The 16,452-nt window shown below is 40.6% G+C and overlaps 1 protein-coding gene and 1 long non-coding RNA gene across 4 annotated transcripts in view; one reads left to right on the top strand and one right to left on the bottom strand.

The window, feature by feature from the left end:
* The window catches only part of LRP5 (LDL receptor related protein 5), a 173,816-nt gene extending 165,074 nt beyond the window's left edge, over positions 1 to 8,742 (top strand). For both annotated transcript variants that reach the window (XM_077321300.1, XM_077321301.1), the window contains exons 22-23: positions 4,729 to 4,826; positions 6,295 to 8,742. In XM_077321300.1, the coding sequence (XP_077177415.1) occupies positions 4,729 to 4,826; positions 6,295 to 6,556 (360 nt within the window). In that variant the 3' untranslated portion in view covers positions 6,557 to 8,742. The remainder of the gene's footprint in view (positions 1 to 4,728; positions 4,827 to 6,294) is intronic.
* The window catches only part of LOC143829834 (uncharacterized), a 28,990-nt gene continuing 12,768 nt past the window's right edge, over positions 231 to 16,452 (bottom strand). For both annotated transcript variants that reach the window (XR_013228249.1, XR_013228248.1), the window contains exon 3: positions 231 to 834. This is a non-coding gene — a long non-coding RNA (uncharacterized LOC143829834). The remainder of the gene's footprint in view (positions 835 to 16,452) is intronic.

Raw genomic sequence — 16,452 nt, 5'->3', positions numbered from 1 at the left:
AGACGATCGGTGACCTTTGAGAATATTCTTTTGATTTTTTGTTCTTGCTTCCCCCCCCCTTTTAAAATGTAATTTACTGTTTTCTTTGTGAATGTTTGATGTTGCTGACCTAGTGAGACACTTGGTACTGTGTGCTTCCACAGGCATGTGCCAGAGTGAAAAAAGAAAGAGGGAGGCCCAGAGGGGGATGATGGGGATCTTCAAAGGTTAAACATTTAATTCACTGTTTGTTTACATTGATTCATCTTGGATCTCTGAGAACTAACCAAAAATTCCCTGAAATAAATTTTCCATAAATAAAACTGCCATCATAGCACAGAAGACAAGAGCTGGAGCGAGAAGTGTGATTATGTCAAGAAAGTGTATTTATATCAATCAGTCCAACCTAAGCACTTTCCTGCTAATTATGCAGGCTTGTGCATAAGGCACAATTACTCCACCCGTACCAGTGCAAGCTGTTGCTGAGTGTCTCTTCAAGATCTCAGACTGAATTTGGTTGCCGGTGTTTCCCAGTTCCATTGCTTCCTTTTGTGGCCTTGAGGGAGTCAACTGGAGTATCTCATTATCAAAGTTTGTTTCAGAGGGTGGCTGTGTTCTTCTGCAGTAGAAGAGTTAGATTCTAGTCCAGTAGAAACTTAGAGACCTTTTGAAAGTCCAAGGTCCCTTCTTCATATCAGAGTTAGGATCTGTCGAAATCTTCCACCACTTCTGATATACAAGCGGACAAATAGAGTGGCTCTAGATATATTTTTTATTCTTCAAAAAAGGAGGGGAAACAATGATTGTAGAAGATTTTCCTGAAGCATCAAAATACCACAAGAGCTCTGAGGAAACCTTGAAAGAGACAAGCATTGTAAATAAATATATTTAAAATTAAAAATGTATGAATAGTTACAAAAATTTAAAGAAAACATTTTTCACATACTATTTTAGAATAAAAGGGTCTTCAGTATCCCCCCAAAAAGAAAATTTGAAAAGGCAAATAAAGCACTGCAGGACTATGATAGACAAATTAAATAATGAATAGCAGAAGTAAAGCCCAAATGACAGGGTAAAGTATGGGGTGATCTCTAGAGAATTTCAGCCAGAATTACCAGTTCCATCATACATTGATCGGATGACCTGGTGGAGAGAAGTTGAACACATCCTTGCATTCAGAATGTCCATCTTCTCCATTAAGAAGGGATCTCTGCAGGGTTATGAAAAACCTCTCCCTGAGAGTTGCTGCCAATCATTCTAGATGGAGTACAGCTGGCTGATTCTGCATGTGGCTTCTTCATATATTCATGTAATAACTGGAAGTATAAAGTATGTTGTTGTTGTTATGTGCGAAGTCGTGTCCGACCCATCGCGACCCCATGGACAATGATCCCCCAGGCCTTCCTGTCCTCTACCATTCCCCGGAGTCCATTTAAGTTTGCACCTACTGCTTCAGTGACTCCATCCAGCCACCTCATTCTCTGTCGTCCCCTTCTTCTTTTGCCCTCAATCGCTCCCAGCATTAGGCTCTTCTCCAGGGATTCCTTCCTTCTCATGAGGTGGCCAAAGTATTTGAGTTTCATCTTCAGGATCTGGCCTTCTAAAGAGCAGTCAGGGCTGATCTCCTCTAGGACTGACCGGTTTGTTTGCCTTGCAGTCCAAGGGACTCGCAAGAGTCTTCTCCAGCACCAGAGTTCAAAAGCCTCAATTCTTTGACGCTCAGCCTTCCTTATGGTCCAACTTTCGCAGCCATACATTGCAACTGGGAATATCATAGCCTTGACTAAACGCACTTTTGTTGGCAGGGTGATGTCTCTGCTTTTTAGGATGCTGTCTAGATTTGCCATAGCTTTCCTCCCCAGGAGCAAGCGTCTTTGCTGCAGTCCCCATCTGCAGTGATCTTGGAGCCCAGGAAAATAAAATCTGTCACTATCTCCATTTCTTCCCCATCTATTTGCCATGAATTGAGAGGACCGGATGCCATGATCTTTGTTTTCTTGATGTTGAGTTTCAAGCCAACTTTTGCACTCTCCTCCTTCACCCGCATCAAAAGGCTCTTTAGTTCCTCTTCACTTTCTGCCATTAGAGTGGTATCATCTGCATATCTGAGGTTGTTGATATTTCTCCTTGCAATCTTGATCCCAATTTGTGACTAATCCCGCATTTTTCATGATGTGCTCTGCATACAAGTTAAATAGGCAAGGCGACAGTATACAGCCTTGCCGAACTCCTTTCTCAATTTTGAACCAGTTAGTGATTCCATGTTCAGTTCTCACTGTTGCTTCTTGACCTGCATATAAATTTCTCAAGAGACAAATAAGTTGCTCTGGTATTCCCATCTCTTTAAGAACTTGCCACAATTTGTTGTGCTCCAAACAATCAAAGGCTTTAGTATAGTCAATGAAGCAGAAGTAGACGTTCTTCTGGTACTCCCTAGCTTTCTCCATGATCCAGCGTATGTTGGCAATTTGATTTCTAGTTCCTCTGCCTCTTCGAAATCCTGCCTGTACTTCTGGAAGTTCTCGGTCCACATATTGCTGGAACCTAGCTTGTAGGATTTTGAGCATAACTTTGCTAGCATGAGAAATTAGTGCAATAGTGCGGTAGTTTGAACATTCTTTGGCATTGCCCTTCTTTGGGATTGGAATGTAAACTGACCTTTTCCAATCCTGTGGCCATTGTTGAGTTTTCCAAATTTGCTGGCATATTGAGTGTAGCACTTTTACTGCATCGTCCTTTAAGATTTTGAATAGTTCAACTGGAATGCTGTCACCACCACTAGCTTTATTGTTGCTCAGACTTCCTAAGGCCCATTTGACTTCACATTCCATGATGTCTGGCTCCAGGGCAGTAACTACCCCATTGTGGTCATCAGGGATGTTAAGCTCGCTCTTGTATAGTTCTTCTGTATAATTTTGCCACCTTTGTTTAATCTCTTCTGCTTCTGTGAGGTCCCTACCATTTTGGTCCCTTATCATACCCATCTTTGCATGAAATGTTCTCTTCATATCTCCAATTTTCTTGAAAAGATCTCTGGTCCTCCCCATTCTATTGTTTTCTTCTATTTGTTTGCACTGTTAATTTAAGAAGGCATTCTTATCTCTTCTAGCTTTTCTCTGAAATTCTGCATTCAATTGGGTGTATCTTTCTCTTTCTCCCTTGCCTTTCACTTCCCTTCTCTCCTTAGCTATTTGTAAAGCTTCCTCAGACAGCCATTTTGATTTCTTGCATTTCTTTTTCTTTGGGATGGTTTTAGTTGCTACCTCTTGTACAATGTCACGAACCTCCGTCCATAGTTCTTCAGGCACTCTGTCTATCAGATCTAATTCCTTAAATCTATTTGTCACCTCTACTGTGTATTCGTTGGGGATATGATTTAGTTCATACCTGAGTGGCCTAGTGCTTTTCCCTACTTTCTTCAATTTAAGCCTAAATTTTGCAACAAGAAGCTCATGATCTGAACCACAATCAGCTCCTGGTCTTGTTTTTATTGACTGGATAGAACTTTTCCATCTTTGGCTCCAGAGCACATAGTCAATCTGATTTCTGTGTTGACCGTCTGGTGATGTCCATGTGTAGAGTCGTCACTTGGGTTGTTGGAAAAGAGTGTTTGCTATGACCATTGTATTCTCTTGACAAAATTCTACCAGCCTGTGCCCTGCTTCATTTTGTACTACAACGCCAAACTAGCCTGTTATCCCGGTTATCTTTTGGCTTCCTACTTTAGCATTCCAATCCCCCATGATGATAAGCACATCATTTTTTGGCGTTGCTTCTAGAAGGTGTTGTAGGGCTTCATAGAACTGATCAACTTCATCCTCTTCAGCAGCAGTGGTTGGGGCATAGACCTGGATCACTGTGATGTTGAATGGTTTTCCTTGGATTCGAACTGAGATCATTCTGTCATTTTGGGGATTGTATCCCAAGACTGCTTTTCCTACTCTCTTATTGATTATGAAGGCTACTCCATTTCTTCTGTGAGATTCTTGTCCACAGTAGTATACCTGATGGTCATCTGAATTAAATTCACCCATGCCTGTCCATTTTAGTTCACTGATTCCTAAAATGTCGATGTTCAGTCTTGTCATTTCTTGTTTAACCACATCCAGCTTGCCTTGATTCATGGATCTGACGTTCCAGGTTCCTATGGAATAAAAATCTTTACAGCATCGGACTGTCTTTTCGCCACCAGTTACTTCCACAACTGAGTGTCCTTTCGGCTTTGGCCCAGTCGCTTCATTCATTCTGGTGCTACTCGTACTAGCCGTCTGCTCATCCCCAGTAGCATATTGGACACCTTCCGACCTGAGGGGCTCATCTTCTGGCGTCATATCGTTTTGCCTTTTGGAACTGTCCATAGAGTTTTCATGGCCAAGATACTGGAGTGGTTTGCCATTTCCTTCTCCAGTGGATCACCTTTTGTCAGAGCTCTCAGCTATGACCTGTCCGTCTTGGGTGGCCCTGCACGGCATAGCTCATAGCTTCATTGAACTACGCAAGCCCCCTTGCCACAACAAGGCAGCGATCCTTAAAGGGGGGGTATAAAGTATGTTTATATGTAATAAGTAATTGGCAATAAACTAAATTTTAAAACCAGAATTTAGAGCTAGTTTATCTGTAGAACATGTAGAGCTATTATGCAAAGTGCTATTGTTGTGAACTGGCACTTCTGTGGGTACTGTATGCTGCCGTGATTTTTTAAGCCAATGTCTATGTTGAATGTAACCATTTTATTTTTAATCTCTGCAGATTCTTAACCCACCACCTTCACCAGCAACTGATCGCTCCTTGTACAACACAGAAATGTTCTATTCTTCAAACATTCCTTCAACAACAAGATCTTATAGGTATCAAGCTTTCAATTCTTCATCCAAAGTTGATGTCGACAAGCCAAAATGAGCATGTTTTGAAAGCTTTAGCTTTTTTATTTAAAGATCTTCTTTGTGACTGTATTTCTATTATTTTATTTTTTGAGAAACTGTATTTTCAGCTGTGGTCATCTTTTGTTAATCATTCAGTGTAAACTGTTTCTACTAATTCTGCTACTTGGTTTTGAATTCTATTTCTGTGGGAAATAAACATCTGAACAAATAAAGCTGCCTTGCTCCAAGTTAGCACTCTTAGGTGATTTAGCCCTTGATATTATCTACTCTGCCTGGCCGCAGCTCTTCCAGTTGTTATGCAGACAGAAATCTTTCTCAAAACCTGATTATTGCCTTTCTTTTTGAACTGGAGATGCCAGCCCAGAACTTTCTGTATGTGCCGCCTGTTCTCTGCCACTAAATTGTGGACCTTTCATGTTAAGTTTGTACACATCTCAATACATCTCAACACACAGATGTTTGAAATATATCTGTAGTAGATATTACGTGGAAAATTCATGGAAATAACAATACACTGCATACAAATACATAATGGCTACCCACAGTTTGCTGTAGATTGTAGAAGACAGGTCTCCAGCACTGTGAATTAACAGTAGCATCACAAGCAGTTATATCCTCCAATGTGGACTTAGAAGAGTGCAACTCTGCCTACACTGACACTGCACAAAACTTAGCCTAAACCCAACCATCTACATTTCTCTTAACAGTTTCATGTTTAACTTAATGGGGAAATTACAGCAGTGTCTTTTCTCCAATAACTGTAGGAACTAAGGAAAGCATAAGCTTGAAGCTTCCAGTAAAAGAATGCTTTGTGTGATTTAGGGCAGAGAATCTCAAATATACATAGATTCCTTCCTATTCTTGTTGGTTGATGAAACGTGTAGTGTTTCCTTGGGCTTAGATTGGAGTAACTCTGTATAAGATTTCACTAACGGGGATTTTTGGACTTGTCATATGAGTCCCTTCTTTGGCACAGAATCCCGTAATAATCAGGCTGTAGGGTCTGATGCAAGGGCATAAACCTGCCCAGTACTCCTGCTTGCTTTGTTCTGCTGTAGTACTGTGTACCACATAAGGGTTCTTATGGGGCCCTGACAAGTGAGTAGGCAAATATTGTAAATGTTCTGTATTTCGTACATGGACGGCTACTTGGCCTAGAATAACTTTTCTTAGGCAGCCTGGCAGATCCAGGAATCTTCACTTACATTCATATAAGTCATTGTATCTTTGCAGTTACAGCTAGTGTGTAAGATCAGTTTGCCCATTTCAGTGAAAGGTGAATTAGCAATGTACCATCATAACTGCTTTCTCATAATTGAAGCCAACCTACTTCTGATGTGGATGCAAATAAAAATATCTCTAGTGTCTGGCATCTGTTTTTCCTATTGTACACATTCAAAAAATGCAGCTAACTCTTCATTTATTTTTTCAGGCCATATCTTATTAGAGGCATAGCTCCACCTACGACACCGTGCAGCACTGATGTGTGTGACAGTGACTACACCACAAGTAGATGGAAAGCGAATAAATACTACATAGATCTAAATTCAGACTCAGACCCTTATCCTCCTCCTCCTACTCCCCGCAGCCAGTACATGTCAGCCGAAGAAAGCTGTCCACCATCTCCTGCCACAGAGAGAAGTTACTTCCACCTATACCCCCCTCCACCATCTCCTTGTACAGACTCTTCATGATTTCAGCTGAAGGAACTTTCTTTGTATGTAAATATATTTTAAATATGAACAAAGATTTTTTAAAAGTATATATATTTTATGTTCTAAAAATGGGGTGGGAACTTAACAAATGTGAATAAAAATGGGTGGGTCTGGACTGTGAAAATTGTACAATGTAAGAATATTTATAAAGCTGTTTTTAACTTAATATCCATTCTTTTGTGCCATATTTGCCTTTGCATCGAAGTCACAAAATTAAATTGACCTCCAAAGGAGGTGGGGATGAGGAATATAATATTTGGAGCTTTTTGAAGTCACCATTTTGATAAGTAAAGGGAAATATGCTGGGTTTGCTATTGTGTTTTTTTTTAAATAACAAAAAGGATAATAAGAAATACTGTGTGAATGAATGGCAGAGTTGTTTGAAACACACTTCAGAAATTGGGGGGATATTTTATTTTATAATAGCTAATTAAAAACAAAAATGCACTTTTCTTTTGGAATGTAGAATGCAAAATAGTCGCCCCTTTAATTTTTTCCCACCATGCACAATCCAGAGGAACCTGTACATAAAGAAATGTGGGATTTTGAATCTTGCACTCATTTTCTTCACCACAGACCACTTCTGCTGAGATGAAATAAGCATGCATACATTTGTATAAACTTAGCAAACCTTTGAGATAATTCTGAGAACCCTAAAGTAACTTTAATTAGGCAAGCAAATAATGTTTTTTGTTGTTGTTTATTAACATTGTTTGTAATTCCATTTGGTGGTTGTCAAGAGAGTGGCTGTGAATTTAACAGTAGCAATAGAAATGAAACAGAGAAAACAGAGAAAGGAAATACCACTACCAGTTGTCTTGCTTTTCTGGAAAATCACAACATTGTGTCATCCAGACATATATAATCTGTTGTCCGAGGCAATCTTTTTTGTTGTTGTTTTTGGCCCATAGAATCTTGGTAAATTGCACATTGTGATGATATGTTGGCATCATTCATAATTGTTGGTATCTACTATCCCACGTTATGCTCTGAAGGGTGGACTGTATGGCATTGTACCCCACAGAGTTCCCTGTACTCCCTAGGATCCACTTCCAGGAGTTTCCCAACCTAGATCTGACTACCTAGATCTGTTGTGGGGAGAGGAATGGGAAGGCGACTGTAAACCGCATTGAGCCTCCTTCGGGTAGGGAAAAGCGGCCTATAAGAACTGTACCTTTGTTGAAAAGAGATTTGAGAAGTCTTTTCTTATACACTGCCTGCCCCACACGCTGCAATCAGAGCATTGGATCAGGACAGATAGCTTCAGGTCAGTAGTTGTATTGGAAGATCCGTATTTCATAGGCGGGTGGGAGGAAAGACAATGACACCTTTTGTAACACCTTTTGTAACAGCAACCTGTGCCTTTGCTTTGAATGTTCAGTACAGAGTGGTTGAAATCCAAGTAGTCTAAGAGCTATGATGTGAACAAGTAATAAAAGATTACTGGAAAAGAAAAAAGAACCAACAGTAATCTGTTTTCACAGCTGCAGAACAGCACGTGCAGCAGGCCTTTGCCAGCCTTAAGAGCACTGACAAGGATGAAAAATGGTCCTTTTTGAACTCTTAGCTGGATTTTTAGCAAATATTTTTGGCAGAGCAAGATGTGAAACTCTTCCAAACCCTGGCCAGTATTTCCTATCTTACTGACAGGGTGGAGTCTGACTTCTGATGTTTTCTTACCACTTCGTTCTTCTGCCTCAGTCTGGTCTTCACTCCATTTGGGCCCTAGGACTTAGCATGTGCTGTTTAGACCTGTGGAATTTTTCATTTTCACTATCTTGACAAATTAATATTACAGTCCTGTTCTTTGCTTCCCATGCTAAGGTTTAGTATATTGGGGGGGGGGGGGCTTGCAGTACTTTTTAAATCTCAGGTGTATGCCCATGAATACTGCAAAAGTAAATTTCTTTAAAGCTTTAGGATGCAAAGGATGCAATTTTGTTGCTTGCTTCTATCATAGACATGGCTCACATCTCAGGTCAAAGTCATAAGTGGCTTTCAGCACATCTCCCAATTTAATAACATAAGCTGGTGATATGAGAAGGCAGGAATGTTTAGTTTCTTGTCTCTCTTAATTTTAAGTGAAACCCACATTTATATCTTACATTTGAGAGATTTTGATCCAGTTGTTTGACACAATTAAGTTTATGTGTATGTATGGGAGGGAGGGAGGGAGGGAGGGAGCATTTGTAAAGAGGTTGCTATTCTGACTATAAAGGTTACAGACCATGATTCCATGTGGATGTTGATTTCCTATGTACTTCAAAAATCATACCAAGCATTAACAAATCATGATTTCCATTTACTGACAAGCTCCTTAAAAGAAATTCTGTTCTTTTTATGGTCTTGGATATCCTTTGGCTATGAATTCTATGAGAATTCACATGTGATGTGTGAAGTAGAGCTTCCTCTTGTTTTGTTTTTAACCTGAAGCTGATCAGGTTAATTGGGAATTCATAGGTCTAATATTCTGAGAGCAAATATTTCTTTGCTTTATAAGCCTGAGTAAAGACATTATCCCTTTGGGTGGATCCAGCCAACTGTTAGGGCAATGAAGAAGCGAAGAAGGAGCTCCTTTTGACCACCCAAAAAGGCTCTGCTGGAGATCATAGTTTTTAACCTTTAAGGCTATACACAGCTTGGGCCCTGCGTATCTATGGGACTGCTTGTCTGCCTATGCCCCCCCACAGGGCACTACACTCTGCGGGTATGAATCTGCTGGCTGTTCCGGGCCCCAGGGACATTCTCCTGGCCTCAACCAGGGCCAGGGCTTTTTTGGCCCTGGCCCCAGCCTGGTGAAACGAGCTCCCAGAAGACCTAAGGACCCTGTCGGAGTTATCAGCTTTCCACAGGCCTGCAAGATGGAACTCTTCCGCCAGGTGTATTGTTCAGGCTGGGCTGAGGTCCCAGAGTTACTATCAGGGGATCCCCTAGAACAGTGGTTCTCAACCTAGGGGTCGCAACCCCATTTGGGGTCACCTGGCCGTTTCTTCGGGGTCCCCAGGTTGGCGGCCGCAAGCGGCGGCGAACAGCAACGGTGTGCGGCATCAGATGGCTGGCAGCAGCAGAGCCATTGCAATGACCGCCTCCACACTGTCCAACCATTGTGCGCATGCACATGCGCTCTCACACACACACACTGCCTGCGCACGTGCACATGCCACCACCATCAACCCCACTGCCAATGCAGTTGGGGTCGCTGCCCTAGAATTAGTGAGATCAGGATCCTCGCTCCTAATGTGCTCCCAACTGCAGCTGGACAGGGGAGGGGAGATGGGAAGTTAACTCCAATGAAAAGCCATCTTTTAATGTCTTGGGGGTTTTACGGGTTGTGTTGTTTTATTCTTTTATTGTAAACCACCGCGACTCTGAGTGCGGCGGTATATACGTTAAAATATAAATAAATAAATAAAATAGGACCTGCATGGACAAAAGCAATGTGGGACAGGAACTGTAGTAAAGAGGAAAAAGGGCTGAGATTGAGCTAAAATGCTGGCTGAATCCAAGTTTCAACAAGAGTATCAGTAAATACATGTCTAGCAAATAAAACAGCTCAGAAAGGTGAGATTCACAGCTCTATTTCATATTTTGTTATTATAGTAGGTAAAACTATGGATTAGGGTTTTAAATTTCCTTTGGCATAGCAGTAAGTACTACCAACAGTTTAAAAGGGAAATGTGGATTGCCAACTGTTTGGTTATGATACAAGTTAAAATTATTTTCTCTCCCCTCCAAAACAATGGGAATTTGAAAGTAACATGATGAAACATTTGTTGTCAGAGATTGCAAGATAATTTGGTTTGTAGAAAATAATGCTTAGAAATCTGATATTGATTTGTCAGTTCTTCCTGTTTTAACAAACAACAGTGCATGGTTGTTTGATTTGTAAAAGAGCAGCTTGGTATATTTACAATACAAAAAGTAGCAACATGGCTAGATTCAGGCTTAAAATCCAGAACACATTAAAAACCCATACTAGTGTAATCCTGAAAGTGAATAAGATTGGACGCCTGGTACTTAGAAGTAATCTTTTGGACAGAGAAAATGGTCCTAAGCTCAGTTTACCAAAAGTCTTATGTTGGAAAAAACTATTTAAAAATAAAGCACCTTTAGGCAAAGAGCCATGTCCCATGGCACTCCCTTGTGGCTAATTATGTGCGTCTGTTGGTGTGTGTGCATGTGCACATGCATGCACAGCTGCATGTAGGATGGAAAGTAGAGTGTAATAACAGGTTTAACTTGTAAAATGTTTGTGGAAAATGTTTTGTAAATAATGTTAATTGAAGTATTTGCAGTTAGAAACAGAGCAGTTGTTGATTTATTAAATAGAAAAACGTATTGGCCTGGAACAAAATGAAACAAATTAGGCTTCCATGGTTGGAACCCGGAGGTTTCTCCTATACATTGTAGATCTGCTACTCAGAAGAACCAGAGTCAGAGGAACCAGCCAGTGACCTTGTTGCCTGCCTGTTCAGCAACTGGGAAAGGTGAAAGGGAATATCTGGGTTGCAACCTGGAAGCCCCAAGCAAAACTTCTTAAAATGATGTGTAGAATTTTGCTGTCATACCTGAAATTCAGAGGGCATTTTAAACTGAAATGAACCCCAGGCTACTTTTTGTATCTTATTTAAGTATTTTGCAATTGCTGCTAATGTAAATGTACATGAATATATACAAATATTGTCAAGAATTGTTATAATAGACTCACATGCCAATCTTTTTTATATTTATATTGTCAAATGTATTCTGCCAACAGCCTAAATATGTTAGCTTTATTCTTGTATCCTTTTTGTAGACACAATTTGTCATACACAAGAGAAGAAAAAAGTGCCTTTGGTGTTTTTAAACAGCCTGATCTACTTGAGCAGATGATAACACAGCCTTAAACAATCTGTCCATTGGCTAAGTGTTTCACCAATTGTGTGGCAAAAATGTATTAATGTGCTCAATTCATTTCAAGAAAGACATTCACAGATGATGAAATTAAGCTTATTTGTATGCTTTTACTGGAGCATATTTAAATATTGACATAAGAGCATTCATGTGATGGAAGCTACTATTTCAATATACCATATGGAGAAATCACTCAGAAATGACACAATCCCAAGGGAGCTTCCACTCAACCAAAATATCCATCCCTTTTTGCTGGGATCCAAGTGTTATCACTACTGATTATTAAAAATTAATTTAACAAAGCATCAATAACATGATTAGAATAATCATTTTCTTCCAGGGTCTGAAGTTCACAAAACACAATACTGCAATCTCCCCCCCCCCTCCAAAGTAATGCCATTTAATTAAAAGAAGAGTTTGGTTTTTGTATCCTATTTTTCACTATCCAAAGGAGTCTCAAAGCAGCTTACAATCATCTTTCCTTCGTGTCCCCACAACTCTGTAAGGCAGGTAAGGCAGAGAAAGCTCTGAAAGAACTGTGACTGGCCCAAGGTTACCCTGTTGGCTGCGTCTGGAGGAGGAGTGGGGAATCAACCCCGGTTCTCAAGATTAGAGATCGCTGCCCTTAACCACTACACCACGCTGGCTCTCAAAGTAGTAAAGCCACTGTTTAGAATATAGGCTACAAGATATAAGGAGGACTGATGAAAACCACCATTGTCTTATATCTAGCCACCCATAAACCACTATACAAAAGTAGTTCACCAGTATTAAAACAGAGCAAAAGTACAGCTGGAGGTGTGCATTTTAAATCCCACAGAACTCCACAGGGTAGGAATCTCCTAACCTTCAACTGGATTGTACTTCTTAAATTTGAGTCCTACAGGCAACCAAGATATTGCAGTTTGTAATTGTTTCATATCACCAATGCTAGAATGTTTGAAATTATTGGCTTCATGTACAATAACTGTAAAGTTAACTCTCTGCATTTGTACTATAGATGTTGTTGATTTTGTTTTGTAATTAAAACTTTGAAAAAAAATGTTTGGCACCTCGTTGCATAAATGTTTTTTTTGTAATGTAGTACTGTTGAGAGATGAATTTTCTGGAGGGCATGTTTTTAAAAAGGGTGTGTGTGTGTGTGTCAAAGGGTATTTTCCTCATGCTTTCCGCCTTTTTTCAATGCATAAACTTGCCTCTCAGGTTGAGACTTGATTTTCCCCTTTTAATTCATTAATGGTAATGAATGTTTTCAATGCTGAATAGATTTAAAGTTGTGCTAAAACTTTTAGTAGCACATGGAGCCCCAATCCTATCTGGAGAGGGTTGCCAATTTCCAGGTGGTGGCTGGACATCTCCCACTATTATAGTTGATCTCCAGGCAACAGATTAATTCACTTGGAAGGTGGACTCTAGCATTATACCCTATTGAATCCCCTCCCCAAAGAACTGCTCATGAGGGTTAGAGAACTCATGGGAACAGATAGGACTGCAAGATGATAGAGGCCAAATTGGCCGAAGTGAGCACATCAATCAAATCCCTTGTAGAAGACCTTGCTGCATTGTACACGGGGTTGGACTTGATGACCCTGGAGGTACCTTCCAATGCTATGATTCTGTGATTCATGTGGAGGAATGAACTCTGATGGAGGAATGAACTCTGATTTTCTCTTGAGCTACCACCCCTATCCATTCTATTCCTAAGAGTACCTCGAGCCTCATAAGCAGATGGATAGGGGATGATATACATCCTATAAGCAGTTCTTAGGGTCTGGCCAAAAATAGTCACTAATATTAAAAAACAGATGGCCTAATCAAGTAGCATAAATTCAATAAATAAAGTCAGTTTCAAACATTAGCTGCCTTTGTATGGGCCTGTGGTTAAAAATGCCTTCCATCCCAGAAGTCTAGTACCAAAATGTACAGACTAAAGGGTACCTGTTGGATCAGTATTTTCAGTACTTTTTTCTTTTGTTTAACAATTTTCTAGAAGAGTGACTCAATAGGTATGATTAATTACAGCATAACACTGTGCTTTGGGACTTCCAGTCAATTACATTCATTACAGTTTTCGTACCATTTCCCAGCTAATATTGAGGTCGTTATTTAGAAATGGAATTAAGACATCTTTGGTGGCCTGATGCTGAATGACAGGGGCAGAAGATTGCCAACTGGTTAAAAAGCTTCCTTTGAAAAACTGGCTTGGATGAAAGGTTAGGAAAACCTTGTGTTTGTCTCCTCCTCTTTTGATGACAAGAATAATTTGAGTTTGATTTTGGAGTCTGGGCTACAGTAATGGAGAAGCAGCAGCAGCCATCAGGGCTTCCAGCTTGTCCCCCCTTCTTCTGTGGAAGTGTATCCCCCACCCAATTAATGCCGTTGCAACTACATTGTGCAGCGGGGAGGTTCAAATGCCACCACCAACTGTTTGACAGTTTCTATGAATATAACTCTCTTCCCCATCTCTACCTGTGCCATCTGGTGAACTGTGTAACCGCTTTTTACAACTACATCCATTTTTTACTTCATGTATACCTTGCTTTTCTCCCCAAAGCCGCTTACATCCTTCTCTTTTCCATCTCAGCCTCATAACGACCTTGCAAGGTAGGTATGTTTAAGATAGAATGACTAGTGCAAGGTCACCCAGCAAGCTTCCATGGCAGAAAGGGGGTTTCCTAGTCTGGTGCTCTAATTACTTCACCAGACTATATAGTTAATGAGTACTCTGTTCTGCGACTGCCTAAAGGGATAGATTCAGGTAGGTCTGAAGCAATAGAGCAAAGTTTGAATCCAGCAGTACCTTTAAGACCCAACAAAGTTTTATTCATGGTATCAGCTTTTGTGTGCACGCACAGCATTCATTGATCCCTTTAAGGAAGCAGGGACAACAATTGGCAAGCTTGCTTTCCTTGTGACATGTGCATAAAGAGTGTCTCTGGATGTGAATGAACGAAAGCCCTGGCTGGTGGCCAAAGTCTGTCAAGGCTTCTCCAGCCCTGGGGCTCACACATCTTCTAAGAGAAATTGTCGGCTTCATCATTACTTTCATGAAAGTTTCAGTCACCCCCAAGAAACAGTACAGGAATTCAGGAACAGAATCTGCTATCGGAATATGGCTGTTCTTATATGCAAGAGAATAGTCTCTGGTTGACTTGTAGATTGAAAAGTAGAAACAGAATAATCATAGAGAAGCAAAAGATTTGGGAGGTTTCTTGAGTATGCAGTTAATGTTATGCCAGTCTCATTTGTTATGTTCTTCCAAATGCCAGTAGCCGTTCTGCTGCTAGAAATGGCAAGTCCAGATGATACGTGTTATGCAAGCAGATGGGCATAAGTTGTTTGATGTTCTTTTATTTGTTCTGGTCACAAGTTCAGGAACACACCAAGTCAATGTGTGTACAATTGAAAACAGAAACTGCGCACATTTGGGACAGGGTTCAAGACAAACCTTGCCAGCTGGCAGCTTCTCCCTGTCCAGAGAGTCATACAGGCCAAATTGTGAAAATGAACAGAAGAATCCAGTGATAAAATAACTGCAGATCCAGACACTCTTTTCCCCCCTTTCTTCCCGCAAAGACGGTAAAATCCCTTTGCCCTTAGACACAGCATTTCACAGCTAACTTTTTTTTGGGGGGGAGGGGGTGAGTGTGCAAGATGGAATTGCTTCCAATATGAGAGTAGCAGTTTGTCATTGCTTGCTACCCTGCACTCAGTGTGAAAGTCCCAAAGGGAGAGTCAAGGATGTAGTGGCCCAACGAAGTACAAAATGACAATATGGCACAGTTCCCCATGACGAAATGTTCTCTCTGACTAGCCTAGAGGGGTCAGTTATATCTCTATATACAACAATACCAGAGCAACAATCCCAAATGATGTGCTAGTGGCACCCAGCTCCCTTTTCCAAAACAATATGTAGTCTTTATTCAATGAGAAGCACTTCAGAAGAAATAAGGCTCCATGCCTCCTAGTAGTATGTTTTATTACGGTCACAGACCAGCATAAGATGATACAGAAATATCCATTAAAACCAGGAATTAAAACATCTTAAAAGGCTCCCTGCAAAACCTCTGGGTCTGCAGGAAGCAGCATTCAAAAGAAGGTGCATTCATCCAAGCAGGATGTATGGTTTGGAACATCCCAACAGTTTGCGATTGCCTTGCAGCAGCCATTTTGTGATTGGTCCCAACTTCCATGGCAGTCATGTAATAATTGTGACCCTACCCTTTCCCAAAATCGACCCCAAGTTTGGTGACGTGTAGAGTTTTCTGTGGCTGACATGTCTCAGAGCTTCCCTGATTTTTCTCATTCTTTTAGTACCGCTTAGCTCCTATTGGCTTTAATGGAGTTCTTACAATCAATCAAAAAGTAGCTATATAAGGTTATATTGTTCACGTGCATGTATCAGATAAAGTATCTTAGACTGACACTGGAAGATAAATGATGGGAAGCAGAGTGATCTTCTAAAGCAGCTTAAACAGCCTTTCAAGCAAGTGTTCCAAAGGGAAGACCTATGGATGAGAGAGAGTACCTCTTCTCTTACATGTTCTGGTATGCATGTGCAAGTCCTTTGACATTCTTTGGCCTCTCGTCTGCTGAGCTAGAAGAGCAGATGCTAGCGGAGCATGGAAGTATCCCTGCACAGATTGGCCATCTTGTGTTCTAATATAGAGCATTCTGGAAGATGCTGAATTCCGGTGCATGACTCTGGAGTTGGTCTAATCAAGTGCAAAAATGCCTCCATTCATGTGTGGCTTGATATTTCAGATATGTGGACCAGGAAGGCAGACACACATATTATAAAAATACATTTAACATTAAATATATGCATTGTGGATTATAAACTGCCTTGCCTTTAAATTTTGATCCACCCTCCCCCACAAGAGTAATTTGAGAGAGCTTTTTCTTGAGGAAACCTAAATAGGTTCTCCAATAAATTTCAAAAAAAATATGTTTCCTTCCCTGTTGACAGCTGGTTCAAAAAG

This window comes from Paroedura picta, chromosome 2, assembly GCF_049243985.1.
Source record: "Paroedura picta isolate Pp20150507F chromosome 2, Ppicta_v3.0, whole genome shotgun sequence".
In the NCBI taxonomy this organism is placed as follows: domain Eukaryota; kingdom Metazoa; phylum Chordata; class Lepidosauria; order Squamata; family Gekkonidae; genus Paroedura; species Paroedura picta.
Note: the sequence above shows the minus strand (reverse complement) of the source record. Positions and strands in the feature narration are given on the sequence as shown.